General features: G+C 34.3%; 5 protein-coding genes across 9 annotated transcripts in view; 2 read left to right on the top strand and 3 right to left on the bottom strand.

Moving 5' to 3' along the window:
* Nucleotides 1-3,467, top strand: part of LOC144855981 (Y+L amino acid transporter 2-like) — a 49,308-nt gene extending 45,841 nt beyond the window's left edge. For both annotated transcript variants that reach the window (XM_078713955.1, XM_078713954.1), the window contains exons 4-10: nt 261-305; nt 449-572; nt 704-807; nt 1,615-1,711; nt 1,821-1,970; nt 2,143-2,320; nt 2,476-3,467. In XM_078713955.1, the coding sequence (XP_078570081.1) occupies nt 261-305; nt 449-572; nt 704-807; nt 1,615-1,711; nt 1,821-1,970; nt 2,143-2,320; nt 2,476-2,567 (790 nt within the window). In that variant the 3' untranslated portion in view covers nt 2,568-3,467. The remainder of the gene's footprint in view (nt 1-260; nt 306-448; nt 573-703; nt 808-1,614; nt 1,712-1,820; nt 1,971-2,142; nt 2,321-2,475) is intronic.
* A 503-nt stretch (nt 3,468-3,970) lies between these two features.
* Nucleotides 3,971-20,491, top strand: LOC144855479 (uncharacterized). 2 transcript variants are annotated; one of them, XM_078713356.1, is made up of 4 exons: nt 3,985-4,028; nt 18,512-18,920; nt 19,293-19,471; nt 19,768-20,491. In XM_078713356.1, exons 2-4 carry the CDS (start codon nt 18,854-18,856, stop codon nt 20,326-20,328), a joined length of 807 nt encoding a protein of 268 aa, XP_078569482.1. In that variant the 5' UTR covers nt 3,985-4,028; nt 18,512-18,853; the 3' UTR covers nt 20,329-20,491. The 2 variants fall into 2 exon arrangements, with proteins under 2 accessions (XP_078569481.1, XP_078569482.1); XM_078713355.1 differs by lacking the exons at nt 18,512-18,920; nt 19,293-19,471; nt 19,768-20,491 and adding an exon at nt 4,757-7,158 and having other exon boundaries at nt 3,971-4,028.
* LOC144855480 (uncharacterized) lies at nt 7,102-9,046 on the bottom strand. Of its 3 annotated transcripts, none has more exons than XM_078713358.1 (4): nt 9,022-9,046; nt 8,417-8,630; nt 7,964-8,296; nt 7,102-7,861 (listed from the first exon to the last, which is right to left on the bottom strand). In XM_078713358.1, exons 2-4 carry the CDS (start codon nt 8,610-8,612, stop codon nt 7,353-7,355), a joined length of 1,038 nt encoding a protein of 345 aa, XP_078569484.1. In that variant the 5' UTR covers nt 8,613-8,630; nt 9,022-9,046; the 3' UTR covers nt 7,102-7,352. The 3 variants fall into 3 exon arrangements, with proteins under 3 accessions (XP_078569484.1, XP_078569483.1, XP_078569485.1); XM_078713357.1 differs by having other exon boundaries at nt 8,417-8,633; nt 9,022-9,045; XM_078713359.1 differs by having other exon boundaries at nt 8,417-8,633; nt 9,029-9,041.
* LOC144855216 (uncharacterized) lies at nt 9,520-13,383 on the bottom strand. Its single transcript, XM_078713026.1, has 13 exons — nt 13,360-13,383; nt 12,717-12,773; nt 12,507-12,593; nt 12,323-12,358; nt 12,189-12,228; nt 11,755-11,891; nt 11,241-11,381; nt 11,016-11,150; nt 10,763-10,876; nt 10,465-10,541; nt 10,093-10,275; nt 9,766-9,946; nt 9,520-9,678 (listed from the first exon to the last, which is right to left on the bottom strand). The coding sequence occupies exons 1-13, from the start codon at nt 13,381-13,383 to the stop codon at nt 9,520-9,522; spliced, it is 1,371 nt and encodes a 456-aa protein (XP_078569152.1).
* LOC144855215 (uncharacterized) lies at nt 13,790-17,224 on the bottom strand. The gene is made up of 10 exons (XM_078713025.1): nt 17,180-17,224; nt 16,549-16,707; nt 16,124-16,163; nt 15,822-15,958; nt 15,491-15,631; nt 15,168-15,302; nt 14,743-14,822; nt 14,464-14,646; nt 14,056-14,227; nt 13,790-13,963 (listed from the first exon to the last, which is right to left on the bottom strand). The coding sequence occupies exons 1-10, from the start codon at nt 17,222-17,224 to the stop codon at nt 13,790-13,792; spliced, it is 1,266 nt and encodes a 421-aa protein (XP_078569151.1).
* Nucleotides 20,492-20,598: the final 107 nt, after the last annotated feature.

Here is a 20,598-nt window from a genome sequence, read left to right as displayed (position 1 = left end):
ACTGATTGATTGGTTTCAACAATAATCTAATAACAAACAAATAGAAAATGCATATAACCCGTAGAATAGTACAATATTTTCACCCCTTCAGACTGCAAAAACTGCAGTTGTTTCCTTATGTAGAGAAACTCGAAGATGCTCAGTAATACAGGAGGCATAGAAGCAACCTATTGGTACCCCACCTGACTAATCGTTTCTATGTTTCTTATGTCAATGTATTTTAAATGTATTTGTTATGGAAATGTATCTTTTTATTATAGGAACTGCTTAAACTTTATGACAGAAGAAATGAAAAATCCCAAAAGGTTTGTAAAACAATTTAAAAACATTTCTATTTTCTTCTTCAATTATTAAAATATAATTTGAAAAAATCAATCAATTTAGAGGTATGAGTGCCTCTCCTGTACTCAGTATTAATAACTTGACAGTACGTATTTTTTTATAACAGGGACTTGCCAAAAGCAATTGTTGCTGGATTGTTCCTTTGTGTCGTCATCTATGTGTTAACAAATGTCGCTTATTTCTCTATCCTCACAACTGATGAAATAATGATATCAAATGCTGTGGCTGTGGTAAGAAGGCATTGAAATTGTTTTCTTACTTTAAATTACACATGAACATTTAAACAAATATACTATATACTAGATATGCATTGTACCATTAACTTTCAATTTGTATTTACTTGTTTTGTTTTGTATGATAGACATTTGGTGAGAAAGCACTTGGAAAGTTTGCATGGATCATTCCGGTATCTGTGGCTCTATCGACCCTTGGCTCCATCAATGGTAGTCTATTGGCCATCTCCAGGTATATATCAATTCAATTGAAGGAATCTAGGTTCTCCGTAAGGATTACTTAACTTCTAGGAACTTCTTCCTAAGTGTTATTATATTGGATCCATATTATTTGATAGGTTGTATCTCTTTGTAAGGCCTTGAGATCCAAAAAACACATTTTGTTTAAGGAATGTTTTTAATCTACAGTACAAAACAACGCTACTGGTTCAATGTGCTCTCAAAATAAATTAAAACTTCAAAAAGCAATATGGTACTACAGTATGTGAATGATTAATTATTATCTAAACAAACTATGGTTTAATGATTACACCACAATAGTTTAATTTAGCACAGATTGTACGTTAGCCAATCACAGCATTCTGGATGATTTCATTTTCAATAGAGTACAGTATTATAATTGCCATTCTTTGTTGTTCCCAACCTTTAGGTTATTATTACTAGGTTGAATGTTATGAGAGTTTGTGCGCGAAAATCAATAGAGTAGGTTCACAGGAAATTAAACCCTAGAAGTGATAAAGGCATATTAAAACAAGTATATGAAAAGATGAAAAAAAATATGTGAGATGGAAAACAGTTATCCAAACAAGACTTTAACTATTATAATTTAGATTTTTGTTATTATTTGTCTGGTTATAATCATTTACAGGCAAATTTTTAACCCGCCTGGTGATATACTGAATAATAATCTGTTATAATTTATACATTTGTTTGAACTGAAGATAAAAAGAAGTTCACTTTTTTAATGGTAATTTTCATCATCAATATCTTGTTTAGGGGCATCCAGTTTCATACAGTAATGTTAAGTTTTATTTTTCAGATTATATTTTGCCGGTGCCAGAGATGGTATGCTTCCTAGTATAATTGCAATGGTGAACCTAAGATTCAAGACCCCTCTTCCATCTCTCCTAATCACGGTATATATTGTATATTGAAGGATGTTTTTTATTAAATCCTTTTGAAAGTAGTCTGAGCATTTATCGTGACTTCTACCATTCATTATGTACATGTTTCATTTCTCTACAGTGTGTTACCACCCTAATCTACGTTTTTGTTGATGATGTTTGGATGTTGATAAACTTCTTCAGTTTTGTTGAGTGGAGTGCCAGTGGTTTGGCCGTTGCATCCCTTTTGTACCTCAGATGGAAACGTCCTGATATTGCTAAGCCTTACACAGTAGGTTACAATTCACTTACACAAAGACGCTTGTAAATATGAATACTTGAGGACATGTTGGGTTCCGAAGGTATCCCTTTATAGGGGTTCTACTGAATATATAGTTTATATTGTAATTTCAAGGATACTTCCATCAAACAAAGTTGCAATGTGTATATATATATATTTTCAGATCAACTTGGCTATACCAATCATTTTTGTTTTGGCGTCTATCGGCTTGCTTATACTCGGAACAATATCAGATCCATTGGACACATTAATTGGGGTCATTATTACATTGAGTGGATTGCCTATCTACTATCTCACGATCTACAGAAAACCACGCATTGAATGCATCTCAAATTTATCTAGTAAGTTTTGGATATTCCTTGTTTTATAGTAATGTATATTGTAAGACCAAACATGATTTTAGTAATTTTTCTCTCGGGTGGGTTTATATAACAATCTCAGGTTTTTCCAGGAACACAAATCGGAAATAAACATCAATTTATCTTTGTTATTTCAGAGAAAACAACTCATTTCTTGCAAAAACTTCTTCGGGTAGTTGGTGAAGATGCCGTAGTGAAAAAGGGAGAAGAAGATGAAAAGAGAATCTGAAAGGAGTGCATACTTAAAAGTACAAAAGTACTACAAAAACAGGGTCTTGTAATAATACTGTATTGTTTTCTCTGTATGTAAATTTTTTTTTTTGGTTAAACATTATTCTGACTTGTCTTTGGAACTCATTGTTATTTAGTCTGATAAACTTCAAAAACACTTCAAATATAGATGCTCAGTACAATATATTTACAACTCAATATGTGCTGAGATTATAAATTATTACTTAATGTATTTTATATTTAAAACCGTGTGCTTATGTTATCTGGAGGACTACCATAAAAAGTCAAGATAAAATGTGTTTCTTGATGTACACCAAATGACGGTTGCAGTTTGGGAGAAAGGAGTTGGGGAGAGAGAAGGCAGAAACTTGAGGACTAACCCTCCTCCTTTCCCTTGTCTTAAACGAAAGGCCATACCTATAAACATGTCCTGATATTTTGTTTGAATATTAAATATTAGGCCTACAGTTAACTTAACCACTTGAACATACAGCTCTCCCTAATACTGTATATAGGGCCTAAAAATATTGTCCGAATATTTGCCAAATACTCAACTAGCTCTATGTGAAAACCGAACCGGTATTTTTTACTTCAGGGATAAATTTTAAAAGTAGGTCAGACTGCACATTTTAATGATTTAAGAACAAACTGTCTTATGCTAAATTTTAGCATTACTTTTACTTAAATAAAGTAGGTAGGCAACGGGTAACGGTGTATTTTATGGTTTTATTCTTGCCAAAGTTAATGTTAACTTCAAGCAATTCTTTTATTAAAACTGTACTTGAGTATAAAAAGTTGTTCTCTTTCTTTAAAAAGCTTAATTGCTTCCAACTGAAGTATAACAAAGTACAAGATATTAATATTGGGTACAAGGCAGAAGCAGAACCAATGAACAAGTACAAAACTTATATTAGCATGGCCAAAAGAGCGCAATGAATAAAACAACTCATAATTCAATATCTAATAATTAATATCTATTGATTGCACATATTCTTTTTGATGGTGTGTTTTATTATTACTAATTCAAATTTATTGTTGATTTAATCTTCATTTTTTTTCATTCAGCATACATATTTTTTCTTCATTTTTACCCTTTATTTCTTGTTTAGCTGAACTCAAATATAAACATATTTTTTTCATTTTATTTAATTTGAAATTATGCGCAAATATTGAGAATAAAAAAGAAAAATAGTGGGCAAAATATATCCGAAGCGGAACAACCAAATTTGAATTTCTAACAAATTTTAATCAGTACTTTACTGTATTTTTTGTTATGCCATTTGAATTTGAATGCAACACGATGGTCACTTTTAGATGCGGACAAAGATCTATTTGCTTTCTAGCTCTCTGCGGATCATTTAAATATTGAGGGCGCTATGTTTGTAAATAACAAAACACAACAAACAAATGAAGAGGGGAGAGCCTGTCGAGAATTTCTTTCAAGTATTTCAAGTTTCAAGTGCGTAAATATTTGTTTAAAATTGTTTCCTAATATAACTAAGCATATAAAATACCCAATTAAAGCTAGGTTAGACCTTGCGTATGAATAAATAGTAGTACTAGGAGGCCTACCTAGTAGTAGTAGTAAATGATGTGTAGTGTAGGCCTAGCTAGTTAGGCTAGTACGATGAAGGATGATGAGGCACGAGTCGCAGACACAGGTCAGGTACATACATGTGCATGGTCTATCTAGGCCTACAACAAGCTTTGCTCTAGTAAGGCCTAGCTACGTAGAGGCCTAGTCTTATTAGAAAGGTAGGCCTGGCTAGCTAACTGGTGAACTAGCTGTGATAGCGAAGAGAACGTCAGCTGATTGTTCGGGTAAAAAAAAATTGAAAAAGAAAGAAATAAAACACAACATCAGCTTGTTGTTGGCGTAATGATGTGGTTAGAAAGCCAAAGGTTGTGGTTCGATTCTTGTATTTAAAAAAAAGAGGACTTTGGTGGAGCTATAAATTTAAAAACACTCAATATTGTTGATAAATTAAAAAGTTATGGGTTGTTATTTTTACAAATTTCCTATTTTCTCCTAATTTTATTTCCTATTCTAAAAGTATGCCAGTGCTATTTCTTTCTCTATATGGATTCATTGTAATCAGTAGAAGTTGCAACTGATTCGAGAACCAAGTATCACTACTTTCTAATTAATTTTCTAATCTCTCTATTCTACTCTTTCTCTTCCTGCAGATTTCATAGCAATTTCACATTATGGTTAATCCGGTGATTCTTCCGAATTCAGTTAGCAGTAAAGACTGGTCAGCTGCTGAAGAAAACCTAGACATTGTACTTATTCAGTTTTATCGCTGTAAATTATGCAATAACAAGTTTAGCTCATTAAGTCGGTCTGTTGTAATTGCTCATATGATTGGAGTTCATGAATCAGAATGGAAGGCAGCTTGTGAGAAGGTCAAAGATTTAAAAAATAACAAAAGCCTGGTAGATAATACAAGCAGTAAACAACAAGAAATCATCAAAAATATATCAAGTGAACAACAAGAAGTTATCGATAATTTATGCAAACAGTATTCTACAACAAAAACTAATTTATCGTCTCCACCAAAAAGTTTACACACACGGATTATACTTGACAGTGATATGGTACCTCGCCCCACTAGTGCAAAGAAAACATGGAAAAGGTCTGCAGAACCCAGATCAGAAGATGAACCACAGAATAAAAAGATTGATATAACAAAATCATACATTAGCAAAAGTAATGCTACAGACAAAACAACAATTGACTCTGTATCAGTTAATACTGGTTCTGTAGGACCATTGTTTAGCAATACAACTATGCCGCCAGCTATTTTAAGTGTTCAAAATGGTGTTACCTATGTGACACATATTAACCAGCCTACTGTCACTTTAGAACAACCTGTTGTCACTATTGGACAACCTGCTGTTACTCTTGGGCAACCTGCAGTCACGCTTGTGCAACCTGCAGTCACGCTTGGGCAGTCTGCAATAGTGCTTAGGCAACCTGGCATTACTCAGGAACAACCTTGCCTCACTCTTGAACAACCTGTGATTAATTTGAACTTAGTTTCTACAGATGGCAAAAATTTAGACCTACCTCAAGACTGTTCACCAGCAAAAGATAAGGAGATTTTTTGTAAGCAGTGTGGCTTTAAGTGTTCTAGCTGGAATGAACACTGGTCTCACTCGCACGAGCATCTACCAACCACTGAAAAAATACGATATCAATGCCAGACATGCAAAGTCAGCTTTGCTAGATATGGTAAGCTACATCAGCATCAGGAATCAACACCAGAATGTCGGGTACCACAGCGAAATGGAGTCTCACTAACAATTAGTTGTGCACTCTGCAACTTCACGACAAACACCAGACATTCTTTAAATATCCATATAGGGATGCAGCACAAAGAGAAACCAAAAGAAATAAAGATTGTGTATTGTCCTGGTTGTAATGCCAGATTTAATTCAAGCAAATCACTACGCAGACATCATAAGAATGGAAGATGTGGCAAAAAAAGAGGTCGTCCAAAGGGAGTTAAATCAAAAACTCCTTACAAAAGAAAATCTTGTCCACCACCAACATCACAACCAGAAATTGTCTGTGACCTTTGCAACAAAATGTTCAGAAAAAAATCAGTATATCGCGACCATTATACCTCTCACTTTGAGGAACGAAAACAAAAATGTAAGGAGTGTGACAAAGCTTTCAAAACAAAGAGATCACTTCGGCAACATATGGTGGTGCACAAAGGAATAAAACATTCCTGCGACCTCTGCGATTTTGACTCTTTCTGGATTGATAGTATTAAAAAACATAAAGAACTGAAACATTTCAGTGAAAATCTACCATACCATTCATGTTCAATTTGTCCATACAAAACGAAAGATTCACAAGCTTTAAAGGCTCATGTTAAGTATACTCATCTTGAGACAAAGAACTATATTTGTGAGACTTGTGGCAAATCATTTAAGTTGGCATCAGCATTGAAGTGCCATCAAGAGACCCACAACAAAGACATACCGTACCCATGCGATAAATGCGACTATGTAGGACACACACGGTTCAGTCTGTACAGTCATAAGAAGGTGCATATCACTAAAGATGAGATGAAATTTAAATGCAATCAGTGCTCTTGGACTGGCCGTCGGAGCAATGAGCTTGCACGACATAAACATAAGCATTCGGATGACAAACTCTTCTGTTGTCACCATTGTGGGTTAAGCTACAAACATAAACATGGGCTCACCAGACATCTCAAAGAAAAACATGTCGGGCACAACTTTACAACTGTTGAAATATCGGAGCCAGAGGAAAGTATATACACAGATGATATTATAGTAGCACAAGTATTTGAAGTTTAAAGAAAAGGTTTCTATAACGAATATAAAATGCTTGGCCTGTTGATGCAACTAGTTTGAGCAGTTAGTGACCTTTCATGTTCGTGGCACGTCACTAGACTAAAGGGGCTTATGTTACGTGAAGTTTAAGCGTTGAAATGTTTAAAATTGGTTCTGTGCATGCGCAATAGATTTGAGTTCAAAAAGTAGAACAAAACAAATTGTTACAGTTAAATAGTTATTAACTTTATTTGCAATATTAAAATTGTTTCAGAAAACTGTTGTTTTTTGTGTGACCAATCTCTATACATGCATACTAAAACAATTTACAAATTACGGGAGCAATAAATATTTTACAGAGTACAGGTACTGAACTTTATTCAGTTGAAAACATTTTAAAGTTTTTACTACCTGTTATATTATAAATACCGATTACAATCATTTTCCGACTTTTTTAATTACAAAATATCTGTTAATTGTTTTTTGACATTGATGACCCCAATCTGTAGGTCGTCACCGTCTGTCCATCTCCCTGTACTTGCATTGTTTTCTCAACATTTCGATTTGGAAGCTTATTGACGATCGTTAAACCGTGCTTGAAACTTAAAGTAGGAAAAGTTGTTTCTTGTTTAGGAATAGATTTATATACTGGCTGCGGAACACTCGTCACATTTTTAGCTTTAGTACAGGCTTCGTTCAAAGCAGATTTTAAGATTTTCTTTTTTTTACTGCGTTGTTTAGTTTGTAGGCTTGATGAGCATTGGGCTTTATACCACATATTTGGGTGAGATTCTTTCATGTGTGTTATCATGTCTGGCTGACTCATTGTGCCAAATTTGTTACATAACTTGCAGCAATATAACTGTACAAGATACACGTTGACGTTTGCCGCTGCAGTTGTCCAATCGTTCGCACTTGCACCTTTCGGTAAAATTTTTGGTAGCGGTTTCGTTGATTTTGTTGATTCAGGCAAATTTAAGTCTGAAAATAATAAAGAATGTTGTATTTTATCGTAATAATATTTGCATATTCAGGTGGAGGTGTCAAAAATCAATTAGGATTGGAGACGTGATCTTTGTTTACCTGAACTTCTACCTGCACGCATTTTTTTATTACTGATAATTTCTATTTCTTCAGACTCCCTCGTCCTTTTATCCATTTCAGCAACCTCAACCAATTGTTCCAAAGCGGACGCTTCAATCCATGTTCCTTCATTATCTTTCTCTATGTCATCTGTACCAACAGATACCAACTCAACGTCGCTTGTTGCACCATCTTCTTCATTATCAGATGATGAAGCAGTCCTTTTTCGTTGCATGTATTTTTTTATTGTTTTGCTTTCAGTGTTTTGTTTAATTTGGCCACGGAACACGTTTGGAACATAGTCCGGGTTTTTAGGGTCGTAAGATGCCTTGCCTGCGAAAATATATAAAAAATATTATTAGCATTGCAAACATTGATAAGCTGGGAATGTAGTGCATACATAGACTGTACCATTTATAGATTGGGGTATTTAATAAAATTTCAGTGACTTACCAGAAATGAAATGTTCACTACAAACTCTAACGCGTGCAAGACTTGCTACTGGCAGGTCATTCACCTTCAGAGCATCTATCCATAACTTTCTACGTTGTTTTTCGACTGGAATCCGATAATAACTCACATTTTGTCCACCCTTTCCTCCTCCTCCTCCTCTATTTTGGCACCCAACAACCTTACAAGTGTATGGCATTTCTGTTTTTTATTTTTTCTGCTGAGAAATACAAATAAAATAAGCAGATAGGTTACTTCAAGTATGCACATCAGATGTAAGCTAAATAATATTATAAAATTACTAAACTCGCCCAGGCAGAAGGAAGCAGCTGTTTGGCTTTACACGAGAACTACACGTCGCAGGGCCGGGCCCATCTACCCGGCTAGTAATTTAGCTTAGAGCAGCCTAGCTAGCTAGGTGGTGGCCTAGCTATAGGCCTCGATTATTGTATACATTTATTCTTATTTCACAAATACATTATACATTAAATTACATTGATTATTTCTGTGTGTATCTCCTCGAAGGTTCCCCTCATTATTTTATTTATATAGCTTTAAAATAAGTGGTAAATTAACCAACAAAAATACTAATTAACAACAATACTTACGACGTACACTCACTCTACGGATTTGTTGATGTGCACCGCCCTCAATTTACGAGAAAAAACAGATCTTTAATTTCAAGTTACATAAAGGGTAGTTCCGAGTTTACAATTTCTATTTTTTAATTATTGTGAACTCTGTTAAACCTTAACCGCTGCTGAAAATTAAGTTGGGCTGTTATGAATGTTGGTGTAAAGCTTTATATTTTATCATAAACAATACAAAATTTAGACCCGGAACCCTTGTTTAATTGAGGATCCAAACTCGATTTTTATTTAGCCTGCAAACTATTATTTATTATAATCTATGATTAACATTTTACAAATTTCAGAAGTGTACATTGTTATTAATGTGCCTATACCCTAGATTAGAAAAAAAAATACCATTGAATGCAGCGATTCATTTTCTGTACTGTATTTAATTATTTAAAATAAGAAATACAGTAGACCTAAAATATAGTGTGTATACAGTAGCCTATATTGCATAAGTTGCATCCCCGCCGACTAGCTAACTATGATGCTTAATGCTATTAACAAAATACATTTTAGTATCGATGACGTCAGTGTATTTGCGACTGAGGATGGTGTAGTACTGATTGTTGTCTTTATCCACGGGTTGTAATTTATCCAAACTTTCTCGTGTAAGCCGACCGCTTCCAGGACCTAATGAACAAAAATGTAAACATTGAAATATGTGTAATTTGTTCCTGAAGATGTTCGAAATTGAATCAAAATTGGTGGAAACTTTACCTTTTGTTGCCTGTAGCCTGTTTGTGGTATACTAAAGACGTAGCCATCTTTGCATGAGCTGTCTCTGTATGGGCCAACCTCATCACTGATAATCCATTCATCACGATCCGTGGTGCTTTGACAAGCGTACGGCAGTTCGGTTTCACAGTCTTCTGGTGTGAACCACCTTCCGACAGAAGTGCTAGGTTACAAATTGAAAAATACATTAATTTCTATAAAAGCTAGTCTTATTTGCCCAAATATACAGTCCTATAATTTTGACCCTTTTGACCTTTCCAACTCCAAAAAACACATGCGACCATAATACTTGTCATTTGTTTTACTTACTTTAGATAGACACATGTTCCTTCCGTAAGTGGTCGACTTGGTTGCCCACTTGCCCATGTGAATACGGCAGTTTCCATTACTTGGGGCGTTATTGGATCGACGGCTGGAAACTGGATTCGACATTTGACGAACTCCGACAAATCTAGCGTCGTACCGACTTGTGTAGGTCCATCGTAAGCTATTCTGTATTTAAATTAGATGAAATATATTCACTAATGGTCCCTTAGTTATTTACCCAGGAAAGTTGGTTTCATGGGTGCAATTATCGCAACTTTGGCGGTGGTGAGTAGAAACCAACTTACCAGGGTCCGAGATGAAAAATCCTACAAATTTGATTACATTATTTTACAATGGAAGTAAATTGATACTTACCGATAGTGAGTGCTGTCGCTGTAAAACCTAAATGCATTTGTACTATTTTTACCCCCACAATCGGGATAATCTGTAAACTGAAAAAAAAACATACAGTGTTTTAATTTCAAGTTTATGTTTTTTTTTGTATTATATTCCGCCAGTAAATAGAGTCAGTTCAGTTGATTTTTCAAAATTTCAGTTCAAGATGTTTCCGATATAGATTGTCTATTGGTCCTTTCGTCATTTTGTTCAGGTTATGGATACATTGTTCTTTATCATATTACTTCACTCTTCCCTGAATACTAAGTATACTTACATAATGACGTCGTTTATCTTGCCAGTATGATGGATGGATATACACGTCTCCGTGTGTATAGACAAGACCACTGCCTGCTGTTGAACTGGCTGCTACAACAACTGTTTTACCATCCTAAACGAAACCAAATCAAATCATACCAAGCATCGTAACTATACAACCGTTCCATCTGGATACAAACCCCCAGACTAGGAAACACAACCTCCTAGTTCCTTCCTCCATTAAATCTTATGAATACGAATTGACGTCTTACCTGTATCATTTGTCTAGCAGTTGGCCAAACTCCATTGTACTTTTCTTTGAGATCAGATGGTGATAACATGCGTGTTCCGAGAAAATCCGAAAGTGCCTCATTCATTTCAAAGTCATGTGATTGGTTGAATTTTTCCTGTTAAATCAAAAAGATGTCTTTCATTCCGACTCTTTGAGCAAACAATTTTTTCCCACTTATTACCAGAAAATGTTTGTTTTTACTAACGTTTAGATAGATCCGTATTATCTCGTTTTCGTTTTCTTTTCGAGACAGCCACTGTCCAATTTCCTGCAGGCCATCTCGGAACGTTCGGTGGATTGGAAGACAGGAAAGAGATAACTCAGATGACGAATGCGCCATTCTCATCTGTACTCAAAAAGATTGTTTAACAGTTAACTGTGAGAGCCTAAGTATTTGGCTTGATATGCATTGTGTTTACCATGGATATAACTATCAAAACATTGATTTTATAGGTTTTGTGTTCTCGCATACGAGTTGCATCTTCTGTACAACTCCGATTAACTAATGCAATCAAACAAGAAGATGCTGAGCTCCGGAGACTGCGACACGATCAGTTCCACGCCCCTTAACTGACACTGCGCGCCGCGCGGAGAATATGTACAAAGGTATTTTGGTATAATATTTGTCGCAGCCAGACATAAGATCAAAGGACTGTTACGAGTTCCTATCTTGGCAAGGCGAGCTCAGTGTCCTGTTAGATTTCCTTGGATTAACTTACCACATTGTAACAGAACCAGTTGTCAATCTCTAGTCCCCTAACACCCAAGTTGAGCATATCTGTGAATGTAAACTCCTGATTGGCCAAGTTGGTACAATACCTAGTATAGGGCGGTGGCCAGATACAGCTGTCATTTTCTGTAATAAGTCAAATGATTTAGATCACATTATTTATGTAGGCCAATACTTTAATCATGTTTTGTGGTAATGGTACATTCATTTTTCTTTTCTTCTTTCCTTGTTTCGTGTTCCTGTTATATATTCACTTGGTGACTGTAGACACTGCACGTATTACGCATAATAGGTTCCATAATAGTAGGCCTAGTTTTGGCTGAGATTACAATGCAATGCAATATTGTAATCTCGGGTTTTGGATAGCTACTCTATGTGTATCCTTATTTATTTCAACAATATCAGTTCATTGTGTGTTATTACCTCCATAGCCAGAGGCTCTGCTGTTGTACGCATTATGAGCCTGAAAGAAGGAACAAATAATTGTTGGGCAGCACATTTTGATTAACACGATGAAATTAAATGGTTGATAGTTTAGTTTAAAAAATAAATCTTACGTCAAACATTTGAAGGTGATCTAATGGTTCATCAATCTGAAAATAATAATAAATAAATAAATGTGTTATTTTAAAATGTTATATGTTCAAGGCGTTTTGAATGATATTATTGCAACATTCGATGACGTCACAATGTTAACTAATCCTCAGAAAATGAGGGTACAGAGTTCAAGTTTATCCACACCTGTATGTCTCTTTGTGTTTTGAGAGCAAACGCCATCCACGGGTCCACAGGAACTGTACCCTTTCTACAATAACCGGCTTCATTACACTGTAAAACAACCAGTAACATTGATTTAATTTGGCGTAGTCATGTACGCTATCACAGCGTCGATTAATCTATGCTTATGCGCATAACTTGTGATTAATGTATATATTAGAACACTTTTGTTACCTCACATCCAACAGTCTCGCTAATACTGTCCTTCTTGCATGTGTCGGCGTCTACGAACTGTAACAAATAGTACAATTATCAAATATACATTTTGGTATTCTTTAATTATTTGTACTGTGCGTTCAGTAAGTACCCTACTATATAAACGTAATGCTAATAATAGAACCGTATCTATTTGATAAACGTTAATCGATGTTAAATAGTTTCTATACCATTATATGATTTTTTTTCATCCGTGTCATTTTCTTAAAAGCACCAATAGACAGAATCATATAATTATATTTTTAGCGTTGAATAATATTCGACATAATAGGCCTATAGAGATATTTTCCAGACCAGATTAATGTTTAGATTCTGCAGTATAATATTATTAAAATTCCCCCCCCCCCTCCCTCAATAAAATACACAACGAAAAAATATCTGCCTACTACAAATGGATAGAAACATCAATACGTTTGAAGTGATATAAAACAGAGTGAGGCATGTGATTCTTATTCTATATATCGAACTTTATTTGTCCCCATCAGTATATTAATTATGATATCCGGAGTTGTACATCAGAATATAGAGAGGCCTACAATATTATTGGTAATAGTTTTCTAATACTTACAATTTCGAAGGTGAAAATGACAACAATTGTTACCAGTAATGCTATGGATGATTTCATGGTGGTAACGTAACTCTATCACATGATGTTCATTTCAATTTGAAAACAATTAATATAAATGTATATACATTGGACAGAAGCTCTAAATAAATACATTAGTAATCAAAGTTCAAAATCAGTCTTTCAATGATTAACTAAAAGTGTCAAGTTTAACAATAAATAAAGCAACAACGTAACAGTGAACTACTTTATTTATGAATTTCGTTTTTGAATAACTTAGAAAGTTAATCAATTTATTATAATTATCTTGGGTAGATCTTTAATAATACTATTGTTTTTCTTTTCTGTTGTTAAACAAACTTAAGTCTAAGCTTATAGTTGTATAGCAATACATAGGCTTGCAATTTTATTTCTCATGATATGAAGTATAGCAGTAACGGTAAATAGATATAAGGTATCTTGAAGTTTAAGAGCATAGTAATAACACTATTCCTAGGCCAATAGTAACTTGTATAAGTCGTTTTTGCCCAATCTTAGTAAGTGATGTTGCTCCAGAACCAGGATCGGTATCGTTAGACAGCCACGGTTCATAGTTGATCCATACCTCATCAGATGAAGATGATTCCATCTTTTCTAGTATCTAGAAATAGAAGGTATCTGAATTTTAATATTTGATCACGGAGGAATTATTTCTATCGTTTAATTTTGCAATGTCTTATTCATTTTCTTTACCATTTCTTGTTGGAACCCGTTCTTAGGAATGCTGTATTCATAACCTTCTTGGCACTCATTACTGTCATAAGCTCCACTTAGTGTCCAGTCGTCTGGGTCAGTCCTACTCTGGCAAGCACTTGTCAAATTTCGTTCACATTCGTCTGTTGCGTGCCAGCGTCTGGTGGATAGTCTAAAATTTGGATAAAATATCAAATAATGACAACTATGTGCTTTTTAGGATGTTTTACTGGTCTATATTAGGTGAAGTTTTTTTTATCTACCATCCACTTTGTTATACCGAAAAATTATTTTAATTGGAGCGGGGCTATAAATTGGAAAAAAAAAGAATTTGGTATTTAAGTCTTTGTATATGAAGTTAAGAATGTCTAGTCATGCTCATAATTTTAAATTAGTTGCTATCCTTACCGAATATATACACATGATTGTGACGTCATTTTGATACTTGGTTCATTTTCGGCCCACGTGGAAACGGCAGTGCGCATGAGTGACGGGTTGAGCATATCTGCCGACGATATTTGAACGCCGCAACGCACAAGCTCGCTGAAATCAGTGATGATACCGGTGGAGCGCGGACCTGAATAGAATGGTCTGTAATACAATGGTAAAACGTTATCAACAACACAATCATGCGGTTGTGTTTTAGTACTACATTTTACAATGAAGCAAAGCAACTATTAATATTACCCAAATTTAGTTGCGTCACCATAGAAACGTAAAGTAGTGTTTCTGTAGTACCGTCCACCACAGTCGGGATAGTTTTTAAACTATGAATTGCAAAAAAAACAAATCAGAACATATATTATAATTTTCGTAGCAAATTTCAAATTTTTTTATGAATCTAATAATATTAGATTCATAAAAAAATTTAGTAAACATATTATGTTTACTTACGCTTTTCATATTTCTACCGTCCCAATATGCAGGATGCATGTAAACTTCGCCATGCAAAAAAGCGCCATTTCCATTTATTACAATTGTTTTTCCAGTCTGGAAAAAAAAATGGTTTTCGAAAATATTGACTTGTGAAATTGTTGTCAATTTAAAAGATTTGTATTTATTTAATTATGTCAAGTTAAAGAGCAGAAGCATTATATGGCATGTGTTACTACCTCTCTCATGCGTCTCATGGTAGGCCATTCACCATTGAACTCATTTTGCAGATAGTCTGGTGTTAAAACTCGATCCCCAATAGTTGATTGGATTATTTCGTTTACTACTGCATCGGTCGTTTGAATATAATCTTCCTGGAAAGAAAAGTATGTTTTTAATAAAGTGAGTTTTTATATAGGTATATCTATCAACAAACACAAAGATGATTATTGATGACGTCATTTTTTAGCTACTGATTGGTCGAAAGTACAAGTATATTATCCACCTCAACTTGTTTTAATTGTTATGCGCATGCATTGAAACATGAATGATTCATACTAACATCAATCATTATGCGTATAATTTCATGTTCGTTTCCAGGAATATTGAGCCAATCTTCGATCTCCTGTAGTCCGTCTCGAAATGGTCGGTTTGTCGGTAGGCATAACAGAGCAGCTTCAAGATTAAGATGAGCCATCCTCAACTACTCCAAATGAGAAAGAAAATTATAAAAAAATACTGTATTTTTAACAAAGAAAAAAGTGTATAGAATCATTATCAATTGTTCTTTTGTATGTAACTAAGTTAAAGTATGGAGATAGTTTTCTACCTTCCAAAATGTATGGAGCATAATTGAACTAATTAAAATAAATCTCTCTAAACAATCCGCTTACCTCGTCGTAGCACCACCAAAGATCAATCTCAAATCCACGCACGCCCATGTTCAACATATCCGTGAACGTAAATTCCTGGTTAGCCACACCTAAGCACAGTGGGTCGTAAGGGGGTGGCCACTCGCATGTGTCATAGTCTAAGAAAAACAAGTAAATATGTTAGGCCTAGAATGATAATATTCCATGATCTTTGTGATGGTCTTATCACTGGAGACTGAACAGCTTTGGTACCATATACACCGACCATTTTATAAATACTGTACTTTTTTTTCTTGTATTATTCATAATTATTTGATACTCACCACCATATCCATCTGCTCTCGTACTGAATGCATTATGTCCCTAATGTAAAAATGAAAATAATAGATATTTGTCATATTTAATGAATTATGTTTTCAATATAAAAAACAAACACAATTTGGAAAGCTTGAATTATAAAATATTTATTTCTATTCAGGAACTTTTCAAATATATAAATTACTGTTTTTGGTTTATTAACATGCATGCATAAACAAAAAGGACAAACCATGGAGCTATATTTATAGCTCCATGGACAAACACTTTAAACTTACGTCAAGTATTTGTAGCATCGTTAACGGTTCATCTATCTGGAAAAATACAGTGTAATAATTAGGCCTACTTTTACGAAAAATTTAAATCATCGCCGAATCTGTTTATGATACAGTGTGAGAATCGAATATGTACCTTCTACTAACACATTGCCTACCTGAACTTCTCTTTGGGTCTTCAGGGCAAATGCAAGCCAGGGGTCAATCGGAACTGACCCTCTGACGCAGTGTCCACCACGGGTACACGTAAGAGTGCCATTGTAAACGCCAGGTTGAAATGGATATGAATCCGGTAGACATGGTTCACGCTCGGTACACTATCATTAAAATAGTAAAACAATTTATTGAATGACTTAGAATTACATTTTTATTACATACATGTTATTTGAAGGAAGGTGGTGAAAGTAAGATTTTGAAATGTTGCTAGGCCTACTCAGACTCAGAAGACACTATCATCTGTCAAGATATTTTTATTTGTCCACAATACACACTGTATATATTATTTTACAACATCAAAATATGAGTTAGGACTTGGAATTGGAGTAAAATATTTGCACATTTAATTTTCTAGTAGCCTACAACAAAACTGCCTAGAAACTGTATATGGGTCAGCCCAAAATATTTGTTATTTTAGAAATGAATGCTTTAGAAAGTTACCGCTATTATTTAAGAACTGTGTATTGTTGCTTCATAATCTTGCCGACACAACAGATAACAATGGTAAACTGATACTGATTATTTTAACAATAGGCCTAGGCCTAAGCATTGTTTGAATAAAGACTACGGTACCTGGTTACACCCAGTAGCAGCACTGAGTGGATCGCATGGTTCCATAGGCGGTACGCTTGATGTGGATGAGTATACCCTTGTTGTTGCTAAAAGCAGGCATAACTTGTAAACAAAAGTATGAAAATAATTAGGCATCATCATAAATTTCGGAGTGAAAATATAGATCGTTTTACTTTATTGGTTTATTCACCATGACGAAATGGATCGAAACTCTATACCTTTAGGCCTATACATTAAAAAAAATTGTAATCGCTATTATAGTTTTAATTGTATATCTTCTTTATATTTTTATATTGTATACTTCTTTATCATGATTGTCGTCTTTTTGAGTGCCTCATAAAATCAGCCCATACTGGCTGCTGGTTGAAATTGATGGTGAAATAAAAAAAAATAGATATAACCTGATTGAGTATACCACAACAGTAACAGAAACCACAATAATAAATAATAAATATTTCATTCCTCACCTTTATACTTTTAAAATACAATATGGAGTACTTCATTGTAGACAGAATTAGCTACCTCTCTACACGGCGAATCAGCGCATCAACAGCAATCTGTGCCTATATAATGATTTTTTGGCCTAGTATTATCTAATCCCATTACGTAGATAACAAACTCATCGTTATACAAATCACTTGAAATTAGCAACAAATTGAATATTAGACTTTCATGTATTTACTTAAAATGTAACAATGCTTTGCACATGTGCAAATAAGATTATGGACGTTATGGTTATTATTTGAATTCATTTTTAAAACATTCGATCAGATAAGAACATGAAGAAGACAGCTAACATGAGTACAAAATACAGTTTTTATGAAAAGGTATTTAGCCCGGTGAAAATGGTCATATACTACCATCAGGCGTAATATTTCAATATGTTCTATTTTAAAAATAAGTATGCCTCTTTCCCCTTTATTGTATATTTTGTCAGATGTTAAATATTGTATATATTAATATGTGTATTATTTATATTTTGTATGTGCATAGCCAAAAGGAAGAATCTGTGCTTTTCTGAATAAAGTTGAACTTAAAATGATTTATGCCATATAAAAGAAAGAAATGTATAATGTATATACCAATTTCGCAATCATTTTATGATATTCATTATTGTGTACGGTGCTGTTATTAAAACAAATTTAACAAGATACAATAAAACAAGATACAAAATAATAAAAATACGAAAAGTATTTGAATTACAATTTTATTATAATGTTTATGTTGAACTGAATTAGCAATTTAAATAGATATTTCTTGCCAGGGATTAAGTTTAGATTCGAATGTATTTTTTTTAGCACATTTTGTCAATAGTTTACTAATAATCAACAGCGTATAGGGTGTTTCCTAATACTCGTGCTATTGTTGTAATTCAAACATCCCGCCATCCTGGTCATCCCGCCCCACCGCCTTGTATGTAGTCGGCAACGCTTCCACTACATAAACTATTGTTCAGCATTGTGGTACCGCGCTTCTTATGATGTTTACAGGGCGTAGTGCATGCAGTCAGGACCACCTAAACATCATTGTTACTTGCTGTCCAATAGCAGGATCTGGCTGAGGGAGTAACAGAATATAAATCACAACATTTTTTACATATTGCATCAAACTTGTCCTGCACATCACAACCAACAGAGAGCTAAATTTATTCGTATCATTCCGAAGTTAAACGCCATGGAGAACCAGAGTAAACTTGAAGCCATCTCGTTTGATGTAGGCCTACAATCTCAACCAAAATATGGTAAGTTTTTGAACTAAATAACCATTTTGTTGGTTGCAGCAGGCAGTCTGTTTGTGTATGATATTAATATTTTATTGTATGGTATATGGTTTCTTATTTTGATGTTTGATATATTTTTATAATGCCCCATCAGTTATGTAAATATTGTGGTTTTAGCCTTCGGGCTACTATACATTATATGATGCATTTTGCAATAAAAACGAACATTTTTGATTTATATTATATAAACTGACTATTTTAGCCCCACCAATTTGTGGCGTAATTGGGTATCATAGTTGGGTGTTAATGTCTGCGCAGCGCAACCTTTTGTTCCGGATTGTTTTAAACAAATTGGCGATAATTGTATCTAAAATATATTTCTTTCATTTTCAGTAATTCCTGAAGGAGTATTTGATGGCCCACCACTTAAAAGACTTCGTCGTAAACGAACTGTGTACAGTGACCAAGAGGTGCGTCTTCTGGAAAGTGTCTTCAAGACTAATCGTTATCCTGACATTACCGTCAGAGAAACCATTTCTGGCGTTATTAAAATCAACGAATCTAGAATACAGGTATGAATATTATCTTTTGATGATATCCTTTTTAAAATTAAATTTAAAGCAATAACATTATAAAGTGACTGGTCCGATTGTGTTACAGATACTGTTTTGGCCGCTTGTTGCCGACAAAATGTTTGTTGTTTTAAAAATCTTTTTCAATCTTTTTACTACACTGCTAGTGTAGAAATAATGTTCATGTCGTCCTCTCCTGCGTCAGTGACAACATTGGAAAAGCTGTAGACTATTCGCTCACATAAGTTTATTAATAATTGAATTACTAATTACTTATGCATTTATTTTTTTCTTAGACGTGGTTCCAACATCGACGAAGACGTGAACGCACCAAAGTTCGAAACTATGTTCGTCAAATCTTGCCCACTTCAAACGAAGATGCTACCAAGATTCAGAAACCAAAACAAGAACAACCATCTCCTCAACAACCACGGTCATCATCTCCTGAGAAACCAACAATGGAACCAAAGACAGCTTTTCCATTCCCGCCAGTGGCACCACACGTAGCAACCAAACGAAGCCTTCATTATCTACCTACTTCTGTATGCAAACCCTCAAAGCAAATTCCACCACCATTGGTTTTGAAGTCTGAATTACCCGGAAAATTGAGGTCATCCGTTCACGAGCAACGCCCTTCAGTGCCATCATATATCTATCCTAATGTTCCAGTACCTTTTGTAACTTATCCTGTGTACTATCGTGTACAGAGAAGGCGCTTACCTCAGTGTGTGCACCTACCAATCGTACCATCAGCTCTACCTGCTTGGCCACTGGAGCCTCATCATCGAAGAACCGCTGACCCACCCATTAGCTTAGACATACAGCAATCACAATTCTGCAGACCGTGGTGTAATTAGATAATCTAAACTCGAAAATGAATTAGATTGTTATGCTTATAAAATTTAAACTAAAGTGTTAAATATGACACTTGAATTAATTATATTAGATTTACTATTGTCAAATAATTTGTGATAATTCTGATTAATCTTAATAAACAACTGTTTATTTTGTTATTATCATGCAAAGTATTATTTATATTGTAACTTTTAAAAATATCGGTGATGTTAATAAATACTTATTATTAATTTTAAAAGAATGTTCCTTTTTATTACATTTTCATTCCAATG

The sequence above is a fragment of the Antedon bifida genome, chromosome 11, assembly GCF_963402885.1.
Source record: "Antedon bifida chromosome 11, ecAntBifi1.1, whole genome shotgun sequence".
Lineage (NCBI taxonomy): Eukaryota > Metazoa > Echinodermata > Crinoidea > Comatulida > Antedonidae > Antedon > Antedon bifida.
This window is presented reverse-complemented; position numbering and strand designations above follow the sequence as displayed.